The following is a 17,246-nucleotide window of genomic DNA, read 5'->3' on the forward strand; positions in this document are numbered from 1 at the left end:
AGTCGTAATAGTTACTAAGGGTAAGAATTTTAATAGAAAAAAATTCGTCGTCGCTTAACGGTCGGATTTCAGTTGTTTAAGAGCGAGAAGGCAAATGTGAGGTAAAATTATACTTTTTAATTTTTCTACAGGCCTCTGCTGACTATTGCTGACCATAGCTCATATTTCCGACAACGTATAACGATTACTACTGACTTCTGCCAGCCTCTCCCAGCCTCTGCTGACCTCTGCTGACCACCCCTGATGCTTCTGGCAACGTACAACGATTACAACTTGCTATTATCAGCCTCTCCCAGCCTCTGCTGACCTCTGCTGACCACCCCTGATGCTTCTGGCAACGTATAACGATTACAACTTGCTACTGTCAGCCTCTCCCAGCCTCTGCTGACCTCTGCTGACCACCCCTGATGCTTCTGGCAACGTACAACGATTACAACTTGCTACTGCTTGCCCCTGCTAGTCTCTGCATGCCTCTGCATCCCTCTGCTGACCTCTGCTGACCCCTGCTGACCACGCTGACCTTTGTTAACAACTTCTAACATGATGTACATGTATTAAAACTTTGTATAATGTAAATCTATGACAATAAATGATATAATTTCAAAGAATTCTATGTGTTCTCATCACTTTTACCTTTCTTTTCCTTTCCCCATTATTCCCTTAGTTATAAGAAACCGTTACTCTACTTAAAACTGGAATTCCTAAGTGCCCGGAGCGTTTTTTGAAATGCCGGTGACCTTGACCCACTTTCGAAACTGGGTCAAGGCCAAATCCTGATTCCCAAAGCGCCCGGAATTTTTCTAAGATTCGAATGGCCTTGACCTACTTTCGAAATTGGGTCAAGGCCATCCGGATTTCCAAGTCGGCCGAAAGATTTCTGAAATTTCGAATGGCCTTGACCTACTTTCGAAATTGGGTCAAGGCCATCCGGATTTTCGAAGCGGCCGGAAGATTTCTAAAATTTCGAATGGCCTTGACCCAATTTCGAAAGTGGGTCAAGGCCATCCGGGTTTCCAAGTCGGCCGGAAGATTTCTGAAATTTCGAATGGCCTTGACCCAGTTTCGAAAGTGGGTCAAGGCCATCCGGATTTTCGAAGCGGCCGAAAATTTTCTAAGATTCGAATGGCCTTGACCCACTTTCGAAATTGGGTCAAGGCCATCCGGATTCTCGAAGCGCCCGGAATTTTTCTAAGATTCGAATGGCCTTGACCCACTTTCGAAATTGGGTCAAGGCCATCCGGATTTTCGAAGCGCCCGGAATTTTTCTAAAATGCTGGTGAACTTGCGAAGAAGGTGGTACGCATCTTAAAGGTAAGAGAATGATTTGGAGAGGAAAAGGACGGTAAAAAATGATAAGAACACATTGAATACTTTGAAATTATATCATTTATTGCCATAGATTTACATTATACAAAACTTTAATACATATAAACATATTATATTATATTATATCATGTCACAAGTTGTCAGCAACGGTCAGCAGTGGTCAGCGATGGTCAGCTGACGTCGGGAGATGTTTGCAGGGGCCGATGAGGCCAGGAGATGCTGGTAGAGGTCAGTAGAGGGTGACAGTAGCCAGTAGTAATCGTTGTACGTTGTCAGAAGTGTCGGGAGTGGTCAGCAGCGGTCAGCAGAGGCCAGCGGAGGATGGCAGAAGTCAGTAGGAATCGTTATATGTTGTCAGAAATATAAGCGGTGGTCAGCAGAGGCCAGCAGTGGCAAGCAGAGATCACCAGGGGCGAATAGTAGCAAGTTGTAAGCGTTATATGTTGTCAGAATCATCAGAGGTGGTCAGCAGCGGTCAGCAGAGACGAGCAGAGGCATGCAGTGGCAAGCAGAGATCAGCAGGGGCGAACAGTAGCATGTAGTAATTGTTATACGATGTTAGAAGCATCGGGGGTGGTCAGCAGTGTTCAGCAGAGGCCAGCAAAGGCATGCACAGGCAAGCAGAAACCTGCAAATGCAAGCAGAGACTTGTAGGGGCATGCAGTACTAAGTATTAATCGTTATACATTGTCAGAAATACCTGCAGTGGTCAGTAGCGTTCGGCAGAGGCCAGGAAAGTTCAGCAGAGACAAGCACACGCTGACAGAGATCAGCAAAGACCAACAGAGGTTAGCAGAAGTCAGTAGGAATCGTTATACGTTGTTAGAAATATAAGTGGTGGTCAGCAGAGGCTAGCAGAGGCATGCAGTGGCAAGCAGAGATCAGCAGGGGTGAACAGTAGCATGTAATAATTGTTATACGATGTTAGAAATATCAGGGGTGGTCAGCAGTGTACAGTAGAGGCCAGCAAAGGCATGCAGAGGCAAGCAGAAACCTGCAAATGCAAGCAGAGACTTGTAGGGGCATGCAGTAGTAAGTATTAATCGTTATACATTGTCAGAAATACCTGCAGTGGTCAGTAGCGTTCGGCAGAGGCCAAGAAAGTTCAGCAATGACACGCACACGTTGATAGAGATCAGCAAAGACCAACAAAGGGTAGCAGAAGTCAGTAGTAATCGTTATACGTTGTCAGAAATATAAGTGATGGTCAGCAGAGGCCAGTAGAGGCTGGGAGAGGCTGGCAGAAGTCAGTAATAATCGTTGTACGTTGTCAGAAGTGTCGGGAGTGGTCAGCAACGGTCAGCAGAGGCCAGCGGAGGATGGCAGAAGGCAGTAGTAATCGTTATACGTTATCAGAAATATAAGAAGTTGGGGAGGCTGGCAGTAGCAAGTAGTAATCGTCATACGTTGTCAGAAGTATCAGGAGTGATCAACAGTGATCAGCAAAGTCCTGTAGGAAAATTCAGAAGTACATGTTATTTCACAATGGACTATACCGCTATCGACGACCAGAATGCCCAAGCTTATCGAGAAGTAGTTCGTTACGTAGATCGATAGTTAACGTGGAAAATATAATAGATCGAAAAATTGCTAGTTTCATTTAACATATTCATTTCTTTCTCGACTCCCACGAGGCGGTCTGAAATTACTTCGGGCAACTTTGGAGAATCGAGAAAGAGGGCATGTGTCTGTTTGCCTTTGTCGACTGTCCGAAACTAACATGATATTATGTATTAAAGCTTTGTATAATGTAAATCTATGACAATAAATGATATAATTTCAAAGAATTCTATGTGTTCTCATTATTTTTACCTTTCTTTTCCTCTCCCCATTATTCCCTTAGCTATAAGATACATGCCTCCTCTTCGCGAGGCCGTCAGCATCTTGGAAATGTTCCGGGCACTTTGGAAATCCGGCTGGTAAAACGCCCAAGTTTTCCGAGTAATAGTTCCTCATTTTCAACGCTAGATGGCGCTTATTTACCGACCTCAAACCCCCTGGTGCTAAAACGCCCAAGTTTGTCGTGGAATAGTTAGTTACCTTCAACGCTAGATGGCGCTTATTTACCGACCTCAAGCCCCCTGGTGCTAAAACGCCCAAGTTTGTCGTCGAATAGTTCCTTATTTTCAACGCTAGATGGCGGTTATTTACCGACCTCGGGTCAGCAAAGTTAGAAATGCCTGGTTGCTCCATCTAGCGTTGAAGATAACGAACTATTCGACGACAAACTTGGGCGTTTTAGCACCAGGGGGTTTGAGGTCCATAAATGAGCGCCATCTAGCGTGGAAAATAAGGAACTATTACTCGGAAAACGGGCGTTTTGCCAGCCGGATTTCCAAAGTGCCCAGAACATTTCCAAGATGCTGGCGGCCTCCCGAAGGCTAAAAAGAAAAGTAAAAATGATGAGAACACGTAGAATTGTTTGAAATTATATCATTTACTGCCATAGATTTACATTATACAAACCTTTAATCCATACATAATATATATCGTGTCAGAAGTTGTTAGCAAAGGTCAGCAAAGGTCAGCAGCGGTCGGCAGAGGACAGCGGAGGCTGGCAGAAGTCAGTAGGAATCGCTATCCGTTGTCAGAAATATAAGCGGTGGTCAGGAGAGGCCAGCAGAAGCTAGGAGAGGCAGGCAGTAGCTAGTCGTAATCGTTATTCATTGTCAGAAGTATCAGGAGTGGTCAGCAGCGGTCAGCAGAGGCCAGCGGAGGCTGGCAGTGGCTGGCAGTAGTCAGTAGTAATCGTTATGCGTTGTCAGAAATATAATTGGTGGTCAGCAATGATCAGCAGAGGCCTGTAGAAAGATCCAAAAGTACTTAAAGTATCTTGATTTAGAGAAATCGTATTAATAATATGTATATATGCACGTTCATACATAGGAATAATAAAAAAAAGAAACTTCTCCTTTTTCAATAGTTAACATACGATCAGGGTGACTTAAAACGTGTATTTCCGTAAAAGAAATGTCACAAAATATTATTTTTCATCACGGTACTTTGCTTAAGTGCGTCTACATACATAGATCGGAAAGCAAAAATGCCTGGTCAGTCGAGATTCGAAATCGTACGTCGTTGACGCGAGGTCAGTTTTCAGTTGTTCAAGTGCGAGAAGGTCGGAAGGTAAGCCTTTCTCTCTTTCGACTCCCGCGAGACGGTCCGAAATTACTTTGGGCAGCTTCAGAGAATCGAGAAAGGCGACATGTGTCGGTTCGCCTTTGTCGACTGTCCGAAACTCGTCCGAGCTCACGTACGCGTGATCTGGCATAGTGTGAGAAAATGGAATGAGGTGTCCCCGGTGCACTCGGGGCTCCGTCTGGCATCTTTGGCTTAACCTTGCCCGACGCGGATCGTCAGGCATGTCATCTAACCGTTTTATTACAACGCTCCCCACGTTAGAGACCGTCCAATTGGGTCAGGTCTGCCTGGCTTTTCGGGACCTGTCCTTCTTTCTCGACTATTTCGCGAATTTCACTCGTCCGGGGGATGACCTTTGGCTCCCACATCAGCTTAGGAACTTTGAATTCAAATGAATAGACTACCAACGATTAGACAAGTTTCTAGCTATCCGGGCTACAAGAAAATGTTCGATCGTTTGCTTGTAAATTGTGATTTACATTTTTCTAGTTTCAGTATACGTATGCATAATGTTTATTAAATTAACGGGGTTGTTCTGCTCGCGATTGCACCCAGCCCCGGAGAAAAGGAACCGTTTCATTGTGGAAATGTTTGTTTAGTATCGATTTTGTTAAGGGTCGCGAAATTTAGTTGGGACGAACCGTAAAATAAAATGCAGCTTCGCGAGAATCATGGAATATTTCGAGAGCCCCTTGCCCATTGGAATGCAAGCGGTGTTAAACTGTATTTGGCACAGGTTGTTTTGGGCCGTCTGGGAAATACGAGGGTTAGCAACCGCATAGCATTGCACACCGTGCAAATGTTTGTAAATACGTAGATCGAGTCAGGTAGAAAATTGATCCGTTTATCTCAATTATTGGAAATACAGCAACCCCCTAAATTTATCGGCTTAAAACTTGCGTCTCTTTTAATCTACAAGGCCTGGCGATCTCTCGAAGAATACCAAGCGGAAGCAAAGCGGCGAATTTTCTTTCGAGAGCGATTGGAATTTAATTTCGGAGACGTTTCGTTTAAGTTTTCTACGCAAAGACACTTGGAGTCGGAAATGCGGCGCAAGTAATACTACTCGATCTCTATCAGTAGGGATTTTCCGAAGGAAAGTGGCAACAATTCCAATAGACGAGGACCTTGGAGTATCATCGGCATTTCCTTTTTATCTCGAGACCTCGGTGTAACGCGATTACTGCTTTTCTTTCAAAGACGTGCTGACCGCGAAACAAGTTTCTCGTCAGGGGCTTAAAAATAGCATACTTTCGTCGGGATATCCGCGAAAAACGACGGTTCGTTTTCTACCATTCTTCGGCTTACAGTTTAGAAACGATCGAAACTTTTTTATTATCAATAGTATCACCGGATTTCACGTAAGATTTTTCCGTTTGCGCTTAAGCGACGATTACTTATTTGCTGACACGATAGACATTCGTTCGAATATACATATATACATAAATACAACTCTTAATCGAACACAATCTGTACAAACACGCGTGGGATATGTTTTTGGTAACCAATTAGTAGACAAATTCAGGGTATGACTCTATCTAAAATAATGTTAACGATTTTAAGAACACTATGCAATGTCAAGTAGCAAACTATCGAATTCTTTTCTCACTAAAGAAGAAATATCAAACGCGTCTTTAGAGATGTGAAACAGGCGTGGCGGTCGGTGCGTGGAAAGCTAATTCTACTTGTAAAAGTAGAGTATGACTAACGAAAGCGACGATAATTCCTCGGTGGAAACGGAAACGGAAAAATCTGATAGCAGGAGTGCAGCACGACTTTCGTTCGATGGATATGTTCGTGGACGGTGGGGGGAAAAAGTGTATAAAACCGCGAACCAAAGTAATCCGTGGCGTATCGATAAACTGATTTGGTAATTCGCCGAAAAATCGAAATGACCACGAGACGGTAGTATCGGCTGTCCGATCTCTGGCTGAAGACTCGCGAGGAGAGCGACCGAAGACCGACCAGGACCACGCCCTCGGCGAAGAAGCGACGCCGACGTCGACGCCAACGCCGACGCCGACGCCGATGCCGTCCATCCCTCTTCCACCCGCGGCGAAGCTCCCCTTTCCCGTCGCGCCGACGACGTGCCGCCGCCTAACGTCGCTCTCTCTCGCGTTCTCCCCACCCCGAGGATTTTCACTCCCTCGCCCCCACCACCCCACCACCCCCTAGCCCCCAGCCCCACCCCCTCGCGGGCAGCCTGACGGTCCTAGGATCCTCTCGTCAGACCGGTCAGACCGACTCGACCGATCGTCGACGGTGACTCGTCCGTCGCGTCGCGTGTCGTCCAGTCTTTCACCGACTTCGCGCTCGTCGACGTCGTCGTCCTTCTCGTACTCCTCGTTATTCATCACCGTCGTCGTCGTCGTCGTCGTCGTCGTGCTGATAACGTGGGTGGGTGACCGCGTGTGTGTGGAAAGCTTGTGAAATAAACGTGGCTAGGTGAATTTCAGGCTTTCCTTCGGACGTACAGAGACACCCGCCTCGCCGCCTCGCCACCTCGCCGCCTCGCCGCCGCACCGCCTCGCCACATCGCGTTTCCCACTTTTCCTTCTTAACGGTCGCGTTACACACACCCTTGCACGTATGTTTATTTATATTGAGATATAGAAACCGAGCAGACGCGTACCGATGCACGGCCTGGCCACGGTTACCGCGTAGAGAGGAACGCCGTGACAGGGATCGAACGAAATCGAGCGAGATTTACGGGCGGATCGATGACACCGGCACGCAGCCGTCAAGTTGGAACCGGAAGCTGACCGCTGGTTACACAAAACGGGACACGGTTTGTTATTTCGTCGCGTGCCGGACGGTGTGCTCGATTGCCTGTCCAAAGGACGACGGAGGGATCTCTGTTTATCCCCGATTTCGATCGATCGACCCTCGACGCGACCTGGATATCGCGAGGCGTCAATTGCCCGTTGTTGACGCGTGCACGTTCGTCGCTTCGCGAGAAGCGCTCCGGAGAGGCGCTGTTTTTCCCGGTCGAGGTGTTCCTTCTTCTCGCGGGGCTCTTCTTCGAGGTACGTTCCTATCCACCGCTCTATATGCACTTCCGGCCAGCCACGAGATCTCGCGCCGGATCCTTTCGACGCTCGCCTTTTTAACATTCCCATCAAAACACTCTGCTTTCATTGATCGAACGTTCGAAACGCGAGCGTCGGTATACTTTCGCGCTACAGTTTTGGCACTTATGGTTGCGCGTCGCGCTCTTGTCGGTGTACGAGGACGCGCATGCATCACCGGTATTCGAATCCGCGTGCGTAAATACCTATCCTCGCGGAAGCGCCGGATTTATGCGACGCGTTATACATACACGTGGAACTAGTGCGCTGGCATTAGATGCCTACGAATCCAAATAACGCGCAATCGTTTGGAAACTTGGCCAACGATTGCTCGTCGTTCGTATTTTCCTTGGCCATCCTCCCTTCCCCTCCCCCAATGATAATAATATCAAAATAATCCATAGAATTTTTAACAAATCATTGAAAAACCTTTTGTTTATCGAGTCGCGGCTACCTAGCACCGCTTTAACTTTAGCAAGTTTCAAGCAGACGTAGGAGCCATCGGAACGAATGCCAAGAAACCGCATCAACAAGCTCCGATGACCATCTCACGGTTCAAATTCTGCAGGAATTGCAGCAACGCGTAGACAATGTACGCGATACAATTAGAAATCGACCGGAAGCAACGCAATACCACGAAGTGGTTGCATGTCGGAAAAAGAAGCTCTGCCAACGAACGTTTACTAGGACATATTTCTTAAAGCCGCCCAACCACGGAGAATAGATCCGTAAACATCGCGATCTACGTGTCTTTTTAGATTTCTATGGGTTCCGAATCCCTCGATCAAATTCCATTTACCGCAGTTTAGGGTTACAGTATGCGACGCGCTACTCTAAAATAAAACTGTTCGTATTAACCATCGTGTATTTTTGTATCGATAATACCTGCCAATGCGTCCGTGATCTTCGATGCTCATTAAGAAACCAAACGTGACGTAGGATCGACAACTATCAAACGAAACGAGTAATGGCTGCCCCCTCGTATATCGTTGGAAAAAGAAATAATAAAAAAATCCCTTCCTCTAACGATCTCTACGATCGTTGGCGTTAGTTTCCTACTTGAAACGAGCAGTACGTATTCTGCTTAAAATCCCTACGGGAAATGGAATTATCTTTGATCGTACACCATGTATTAGGTCGTGCATTGTAGATCCCGAATTGTTATATCATACTGTATGCACGTATGTGCTTGTTACACCATATGTTGATACAGTAAGCGGTACGGACAATGCATGCATACATATACATGTATATGTAACGAGCATTACACACGCGAACACATGTTTGCAGATGCTGTGTTACGGTCATCGGTTCATTACAATATTATTAATCCATCGTCGTGCTTATAGAAACGTTACGCTAACAACGGCCAAACGCAAATCACTCGAATCGGATGAAACTTCCAACTACCATTCGATAGCAACGGATAAAGCGAAACACTTGCGTTCTTCGATAGGCAAATTATACAGTGAACGTAAATAATTTCTCGAGAACGAGTACATAGAAATTGTAAAACGGAATTTCGTCGATAGGCGGGTTTATTCGCGATAAAATCGAGTGCATATTGTACGCGTGTACTATTATCACTGTTATGGCATTCTTCGTGAAATTCTTCCCTACGATATTCGTGCCTGTAGAAGAGGAATTTGCAGTCACGTATCGAACATCGATATCACATAGTCGAGTATCGAAGAAGCCGTCCAATTAGCGATGCGACGTCTCATGCGAAAAATGCATCATTACGGTTTCGCGTGCATTTCGATGACTACTCCTTGCCATTCTGTCCTTTTCCGTGTCAAATTATAATTCTAACGATATGGAATGCTTCGAGTATCATAACCATCCTCGTTATAATGTTGCATGCGAAATTCTTCCCCGTACGTTGTCGAGAAAAATGATACGTTTATTTCGACGCTTTAAAGCGCGAAAAAGATAGTATGGTTCGGAGTAGATTTTCGAGAAACTGGAAATAAACAGAGAATATGGTAAAAATCCAAGAGATCGAAAATCAAAAGTCTCCGAGAGTCGATCGATGTTTGCTTCGAGACAAGTTCCTGCGACGCGTTGTTGGGAGATGTTGGATAATATATAGATATGTTTACCAGCGAAAGAGGAAATTTACTCTCATAAATTTACCAATTTATTTACTCGTATCAGCCCTCGGTGTTCAATGGGTGAGTTGGGATACGAGGCGAATATACGAGTAGAAATATTGGGGCGAAACGCAAGCTCGTGCGAGAGACCGTTGTTAGATGCTCCTCGATTTTTTTTTCCAAGGGGCTGTACATCATCGTACAAAATTGTGTTCATCGATAAAGAACGTTACTCCGTACTGGATTTGTTTCGATTTTATTTTAATACGATGCGCAAACTATTTCGATGGAATACAATTTCTTTCGTTTTAATCTCAATTCGAGAATTTATCGTCTCCTCTTTTTATACGTCGTTTCGTATCGTTTTGCTTAATATACCGTTCACTTTTTGCCAAAAGTTAAGTTATCTATACGCTTGTACGATCGTTATTACGAACATTTCGTGTACCGATAACTAATGAACGCGATCGTACGGGCTCGCGATACGCGTTATTGCGAAACTATCACAATTAATGGCGAAAATATCGATTTACCCACGGTCACCTGTAAATCTAGCCATCGACAATTTGATTCGAGATCGTTACGGACGCGATATCAATTATCTACGCGGCTGACAAGCAACGTCCACGAGAGATACAAAAAAAAATATGCAGCAAATTCATTTTATCGTTCGCGTAGTTGTGGAGAAAAATAATTTCTCGTCGGAAGATTCGATTCGAATGAGTTGCTTTGCCGGAATATAAATCGCGAGACAAAGGAAACATAACTGTTTCTGATTCTCTCGATGAAACCCACCCCCGTCGTAAGTTTTGTCGTTACGACGCTGGTCGTGATTGCACGAGGACTTAAATCCTGTCTCTTTGGGGAGGAAAATCCGATTCAGAAAAATTACGAATCGTACGAATTCATCAGCGGGCGCCGAGTCCTGTTTACGAGCACGAACACAGTGATTCCGCCATAGCAGTCGGACGGTTTTTCTTTCTCTCTTTTCGTTCGAAATCCAACGATTATCGCCAACCGACGTGCCAGCGGCGTTTCTCTTTTACACCGCTCTGTTCTTATTGTCTGCACTAACGGACTTAACGGCCTCTTAAAAAATAGTGTCAAGAGGTCTTCATTCTCTTGCTTTACAACCGAGGTATTTCTTCCGCGGTAACGAGATCCTTTTACCAAGATATTCGACACTCTATTTGGAAATATTCTACGTACGACGATAAAAAATAATCGATTGCTTTTCGAATACGTCTCGTAGAAATTATACTTGACCGGAGACGATCGTCGACAATGAGCTGTAGATTAACAGAGTCCAGTCCCGGATCCATTCACTTTAAGCCATCGCGTCTGTTCGATTATATACTCGCGCAGTGCAGTTATACGAGAGTGTAAATCCAGGGCTATTCAACGACGACGCGTATTAAGACCAACCTAGCCGAGAACACCGTAACTCTGTGGCTTAAACGTTTACGCGGGTATTGTTCCATGATAAATTCCAGACTACGTGCGTGCTTCCTGCGGTGACTAAAGCAATCCGTTTTATTAATTAGCGGGTCGGTCGCGATTTCGCGTGAATTGATTGCGCGGTCTCGAGACACGAGAGTCGGTTAATTTCTTGGAATCACGCTCCGAAAATTATATTTTTCATAAACTATTCGAAGAATCGATACTCTTTCCACGGCCGTTGATAATTTTAATCCGTTTAAAACTTAATTATCGCGCAACAACCGCAAAAAACTTGCTGCTTAGCCTTCGGCGCTTAATTAAGAAGTATCCGGATCAAGTGTTTAATTAAAAATCAGTAACTCAAGTAAACAACGTCGAAACAGAACGAAACCTCGGGACTAAAATAGAGATAGTACGAGTTATTAAATTTCTCCAGATTTGTTCGCATATTCGATAGTACGTATTGTTAAAAGTGAAGGTTGCGACTTAGACGTTTGCCAGCTTGCAGATTACGAAGTTTAGAACGTAACGAACGTTGCGTCTTGCATCTCCTTTTATGCTGATATTAAAAAGTATGCTCGGAAGACGCCAGTTTAAAGTTAACATTGGAATTTCATTACTACCGTGGACTACACAGTTAAAAAGTATGGAACTCAAATATTTAAGAGCTGTTTAGCGTCCGTAAAAGTTCGTAAGATTATCAGGGTTTCACGGTGCTACGAAACGAAGAGAAAAGTATACCCAGACGCTTTGATCTCTGGGTCATTGGAATCCCATTCGTTCCGCTTTTCAGACTCGCGACAAATCTCCACCTTAAAATTTCAAGAAGAACGCGTCATAATATCGAAGCTTTTCGAAACATACAAGAGCCTAAAATTCTTTTCGGAAAAGAATAGTGCAAGGGGATCGACACGAGTCGGAATTTAAAAATCTCGAATAAGAATTTAAAGGTCGAGAATGGTCAATAACCGACCTTCGACAGCGTCGAAGCCCGAACACGACTTACAAAACATTTAAAAATAACCGCGCGCGCAGCTCTCGACCCGGAAACCTTGAGATCTTAGGCTCGCTGCGAAGCTGACGAATTTTCGACAAAGCCCCACCGTCGATCTTCGCTCGTTATCGTTCCGTTCTCTTGAAATAAATTTCCCAACATCGAATATTTACCAACACCTTGACGCAACGATCTTTTTCGCTGTACTAAACGTCACGTTTTTAGAGTGGATTCGTTGGAGTAAATTTCAACGGAGGATTTCTTTAGACATTCATAGCGCAAGGTATGCGCTAGCGAAGTAAACGTAGCGCGTGAAACCCGGCTAGTCTGATCATATACGGAGCGGTGTCTGTTTCTACTTACGCGTTCGACTTGGTATCGTTACAGAGACGAGAATTATTGTCTAAATCGGTGGCTCTCAACCTCCTCTCTTGGTCCAATGGAGCTCGTGGGATATTCTATGCACTAGTATTACCGATAAGCTAACAAATTTCGGCGTCTTGGTAGATGCTGTACGCCAAAGTAGAAGAAAACATTGTCACGATTCTTAGCGCGTATATTGACTCATCGCGTTACATAACTATTCTAGCGGTATTCTTGGTGACGGTTAGATTCGACGAACTACAGGAAAGACTGTATTAGTGTGCTAAATATACACCGCATGCCACATAATGCATCTTTCGGCTTACCGCGAAACATCCGACTAGAATTTTTCTTTCATCGGCCATCGCGTCGATTCGTGCGTTAACGAACCAAAATTTAATAACAAGACAACATTTTTCAGCTTGCATGGCCCGTCTCGCCTCACCGGATTATAGATTAGCCAAAAATCGTCGTGACGCGTAAAAGAGGCGGCAAAAGCGCCAACAGGCAGCTCGCGCGAGCATCTTCGTTTCCGTCTCGTCGAATACAGAGTCTCTTCGAGCTCGATTCGTGCTATAAAACCTTAATAGTCGTCGAAAGAGCCGTACGACGCACGCGTCAAGAGCCTCTTGTCTTCCGTTTGCCAACTGGCCGAAGCTGTTGTCTCTATTCTCTGGCGATTCGCGTGCAGTCGGTAAAGAAACGCTAGACGAGCTCTAGGATCCCCGGAAATCGACCGCGAAACTTTTCGATTTCACGATCGACGACGCGTATCGTCGACTTATTAGAGAGCACAACGGAACGTTCATTCCAGAAACGCGTACTCGCCAGCGAGAAGTTTACTTTTTGCTCGAGATTTACGAGGGCAACACACGGCGTGCAGGAAGTGTCGTTGGCTCAAACGAATTCATCGCTACTATTTGTAGACTTATTCGGTCCGCGTCGCGTTCGACATAATTCCCCCGGCGTAGTTCCTGGTACACCTCCGCTTATAACTATTCGGTAAAATAATGTATTCCAACTTTACTCTGGCGCAATTGATGCTGTTTGTTCGTAGCTCCCGCGCGCTAAACGCACCGACCGCCGCTGTTAAAGCGAGCTTCTCAACGTTTTAGCCTTTAGCCTTCAGAGTTGCGCGGAATTGCAATTGAATTATTCCCGGAATTCTAATTAGAAAATGATCAAATTATATCGGTATCGCTATTTTTTCTACAAACAAGAAAGATCGAGTCTTGCTCGATCGGTTAAAATTGTGATAGGAACGGCGGTCGACTAGCGGTGTAATTGGAGGATTTGATAAATTGGAGATTCCCCATTGATTGAGAAACGGGATCTCGAGAGCGAGAATCCATTTAAACCGTTTAAAATTAGTTTGTTATCCGGGATCTCGGTGTCTTATCGGAGACTGTTTGCATTTCGTTTTGCAGAAAATGTCGTCGCTGCGGACGCAATCGACCGGCGGCGGGGTCCTCGGTTTGAGCAGCGTCGGTTCCGATCGCACCGGAGCCACTTCGACCGCTGGCGGTTCTCATTCCCACTCGCACAGGAAGCACCATCATCATCACAGAAGCAGAAGCGCGCCGAGGGCGCCGGAGAAACCGCCGCGAAAACGTCATCTTAATCCCGGGCACAGTCTCGCCTCCATTCCCAGTCAGATTAAGCTGTCGATGCTGAACAGCGGCCTCATCTCGTTCGGTGAGTTCTAGTCCGCTTAGCTTCCCTACCGAATCGTTTTCTATCGGCTCGATACCGGAAATCTCGAATCAACCTCGAAACAGCAATTTCCGCGACTCGATTGCGACGTCTTTGCCTCGGATCGCTCATTATCGAGAGATTAGTCGCGTTCGAGCACCTCCGACTGGCATTCTTGCTAACGAACCACGGCAAACTACAGTTTAGAGGATTTCGAGACTCGATATTTTTAGATCTTTCTACGCATTATCCGGAACGAAATTTCCTTTATTATTTCTACTTCGAATCGATCGGTCGTAAGTAAGTAGAGCACTTGACTTAAACGTTGTCGATATTTGGACTATCGTAATTTCCCGATCGTTATTTATTATTTCTAGTTAGGTTGGCGTTTCGAAACATTGGAAGACAGAGCTTAGTATCTGGAAATACGAAGACAAGTAGAATAAATCGGTAATGGTCAGACGCCTCTGAAAGGGCTTTGAAAAATTGCCTTCTCGCGGCATCTACTTTTCGATTATTTTTTCAGGAACAAAGCACCGCGCAAAAAGGTTTTATTCGAAACTTTTACACGATGGAACGAACCATTTTTCGATCATGCTACGGGATTTCCGTTTCGCACCGTGGCTCGTCGGTTTATCGAAATGTCCAAGATCGCGTGAAACGATTTGAGCTTTAATAATTGTGATTGGTTATGCTGGAAATAACTTTGCGCGGGGAAAAGAGGACGGGAAAAGGGAAAAGGGGCCTTTGTAGAGTTCTGAAAGGACTCTTTTTCTTCGTTACAGCATCAGCGCTGGATAAAAGAGATCCGTAACTTGATTCGATCAAGCATGACATTTTTGCCGAGGCTTTTTCGAAGCGTTTTAGATGCTTTTAGCTCGACCAGTCCTCTCGTCTTTCACGTGTCACTTGGTGCAATATGTCTACGTCTCCGATGGGAATGCAATGAGCGATAAAATTCTGGGATAAGCTCGAACCTGTAACCTAGCTATTCGAATCGTTACGAGCCGTCGCAAAATACGCGCTGAAAGTCGAGAGGAAGCGATTTTTCTTCGGAAAATTACTGAACAGCGTAGCTAAAATCAATTTGGTGGAAATGTGCAACCAAAAGTTTGGAAGCGGTGGTACTTTTTAATAAAACACGATACTCCGCGGATTGCTCCAGCACGTTACGCCATAAACTATCAAAGATCTTCGCAATAAATGCCTGTTACAAGCTGCAGTCCTATTTCGGGCCGTGTAAACGACGTATTTGAGTCTCGAGTCCTTAAATTTACTCGCAGCATGCGCCAATATCCCAGGATTCCTGTGTACAAGCGATTGCGCTACAGACAGATTGCTTCTAAATCCGACCGTGCTCTTTTATTTAGTAACTAAAATATTTTTCATTTTCCGAAACATTATTTCGAGAGAATATCCAAGTTTTAGGAAATGTCGAATCTGTTCCGGGAAACTCGGTCGTAACTTCTTTATTTTTAGAATCTATTTTTCTCTTGAGTTAACCGAACGACTCCGTTCGTTCTTTAAACGATATTTTTACGTGAATTCAACATGGCAGAGTTTCGTTTTTTTTCGACACCGTTCGACTCTTCGCCGTTAAGGAGAAACTTTCTGCGCTTTACCGAGTTTTTACTCCCCGATGTTGTTGAATTTTTCTACCTTTCGGCGAGGTTTCCGTTTCGAATCTTCGGAAAATGTACGCTACGAAAGAAAGGATCTAGGGTATCGTTTAATCTCGTCCTCGCGAAACGAGGTTGCTTTCCAGCAAAATTTTTAAGTCACTCTTTTATTTTATTCTCCTTGATCCGAGAATGATTGCCAAAGTATGCTTTATGAATTATTTTGCGTATCACGGTTCAACGCGAGCAGCGATTACAGAGCTTGCAACAAGGAAAAAAGCACAGCTTTCAGTCGTAACGCGTATCATGCGTGTATGAATTAAAATGCACGACATAAAAGCAGAATGCAAATCCAACGTTTCGTTAGAAAGTTGGCGCGCTAAATGTATTTGTATCCACAGTTGTCTAACACAAGAACCAGGTAACTCTACGTAATGCATACTGAACGGTACATATGCGCCGCCCAATGAAATATGATATTATAAAGCACTCGAGTCGGTGAAACAGACGTGTCAGAAACGCGTCACAGTAATACGGCCGTCGAGTGTCACGATAAACTCGTAGTTGGAGAAACGTAAACAAATTCAATGTGTCGTGACGTTTCACGTTTCCTACCGTACTCCACAATTATTAACAAAATAATCGATTGAAGCGAAATTACTCTAGATTCTATAAAATCATCGGAAAGATTTTTCAAAGCAACGGTTTATCGCGTAATCCAGCGAAGGGAAAGAGTGTCCTCGTACGGTCTCATCGATTGACAAGTATTAAATCGAGAATCGACACGGAAATTTGTGACGCGGAATATCGGTCGTTGCGGAAACACGTTCGCCGAGAAGTACGTTGGAAAGCTTACGAACCCTACGCTGATTAATCTCGTAGCTTTTTCGAGCAACCGAAGAGAAATGCGATAAAGCACGGAACCTTATATCTCCGCTTAACTCTTCCACTCGACCGAGTCCCAAAACTCCGTTTATCCCCGCGTTCTACCTATCGTTACGTTCGATTTAATTAGAAACCCAAAATGTAGGAAGCTTTTAAAAAAAAGAGAACAGAGAAAGTGACGCGCGTGGTCTAAAACTGTACCCACTGTATTTTTAAATTTGCTTTTGCGTGATTCCTGCGCGTCACAGACGCGAAACTGATTTCAAATACGATTCCGTTCGGTCTGGTATGTACTTTTTTCCACGAGAACAATTTGCTCGACAACCCTGTGACCCTGTTCGACGACTTAATTGCTGGTTCTCGTTCTATTTAGCATTTAGTTACTTGCTGGTTTCTATATATATTTTATCGTACGGAGAAACATTTATTTTCACGCCTTTTTCGTTTTGGTTCCTCGGACGATGCCATAACGGGATTGACTCGTTAGTTTCGCAGTGACTCCGCGTGGGATGAGATCGCAGAAGCTACGTATAAACATCAACGTCCATCATTCTCATGCAAAACCTGTATTAGCGTTAACGCGGCGTGCTACCGTGTCTGTCGGAAGCTGGCTTAATGGATTATT

General features: G+C 44.8%; 1 protein-coding gene across 3 annotated transcripts in view; it reads left to right on the forward strand.

Moving 5' to 3' along the window:
• The first annotated feature begins 6,712 nt into the window (after nt 1–6,712).
• Nucleotides 6,713–17,246, forward strand: part of Ptp36e (protein tyrosine phosphatase 36E) — a 52,803-nt gene continuing 42,269 nt past the window's right edge. The window contains exons 1-2 of one of the 3 annotated variants that reach the window (XM_076764564.1): nt 6,713–7,493; nt 13,853–14,120. In XM_076764564.1, coding sequence (XP_076620679.1) covers nt 13,856–14,120 — 265 coding nt within the window. In that variant the 5' untranslated portion in view covers nt 6,713–7,493; nt 13,853–13,855. Of the gene's footprint in view, nt 7,494–13,125; nt 13,428–13,852; nt 14,121–17,246 lie in introns of those variants that run through there. The other 2 variants (XM_076764565.1, XM_076764566.1) reach the window with 2 other exon arrangements.

The sequence above is a fragment of the Colletes latitarsis genome, chromosome 5 (assembly GCF_051014445.1).
Source record: "Colletes latitarsis isolate SP2378_abdomen chromosome 5, iyColLati1, whole genome shotgun sequence".
Classification (NCBI taxonomy): domain Eukaryota; kingdom Metazoa; phylum Arthropoda; class Insecta; order Hymenoptera; family Colletidae; genus Colletes; species Colletes latitarsis.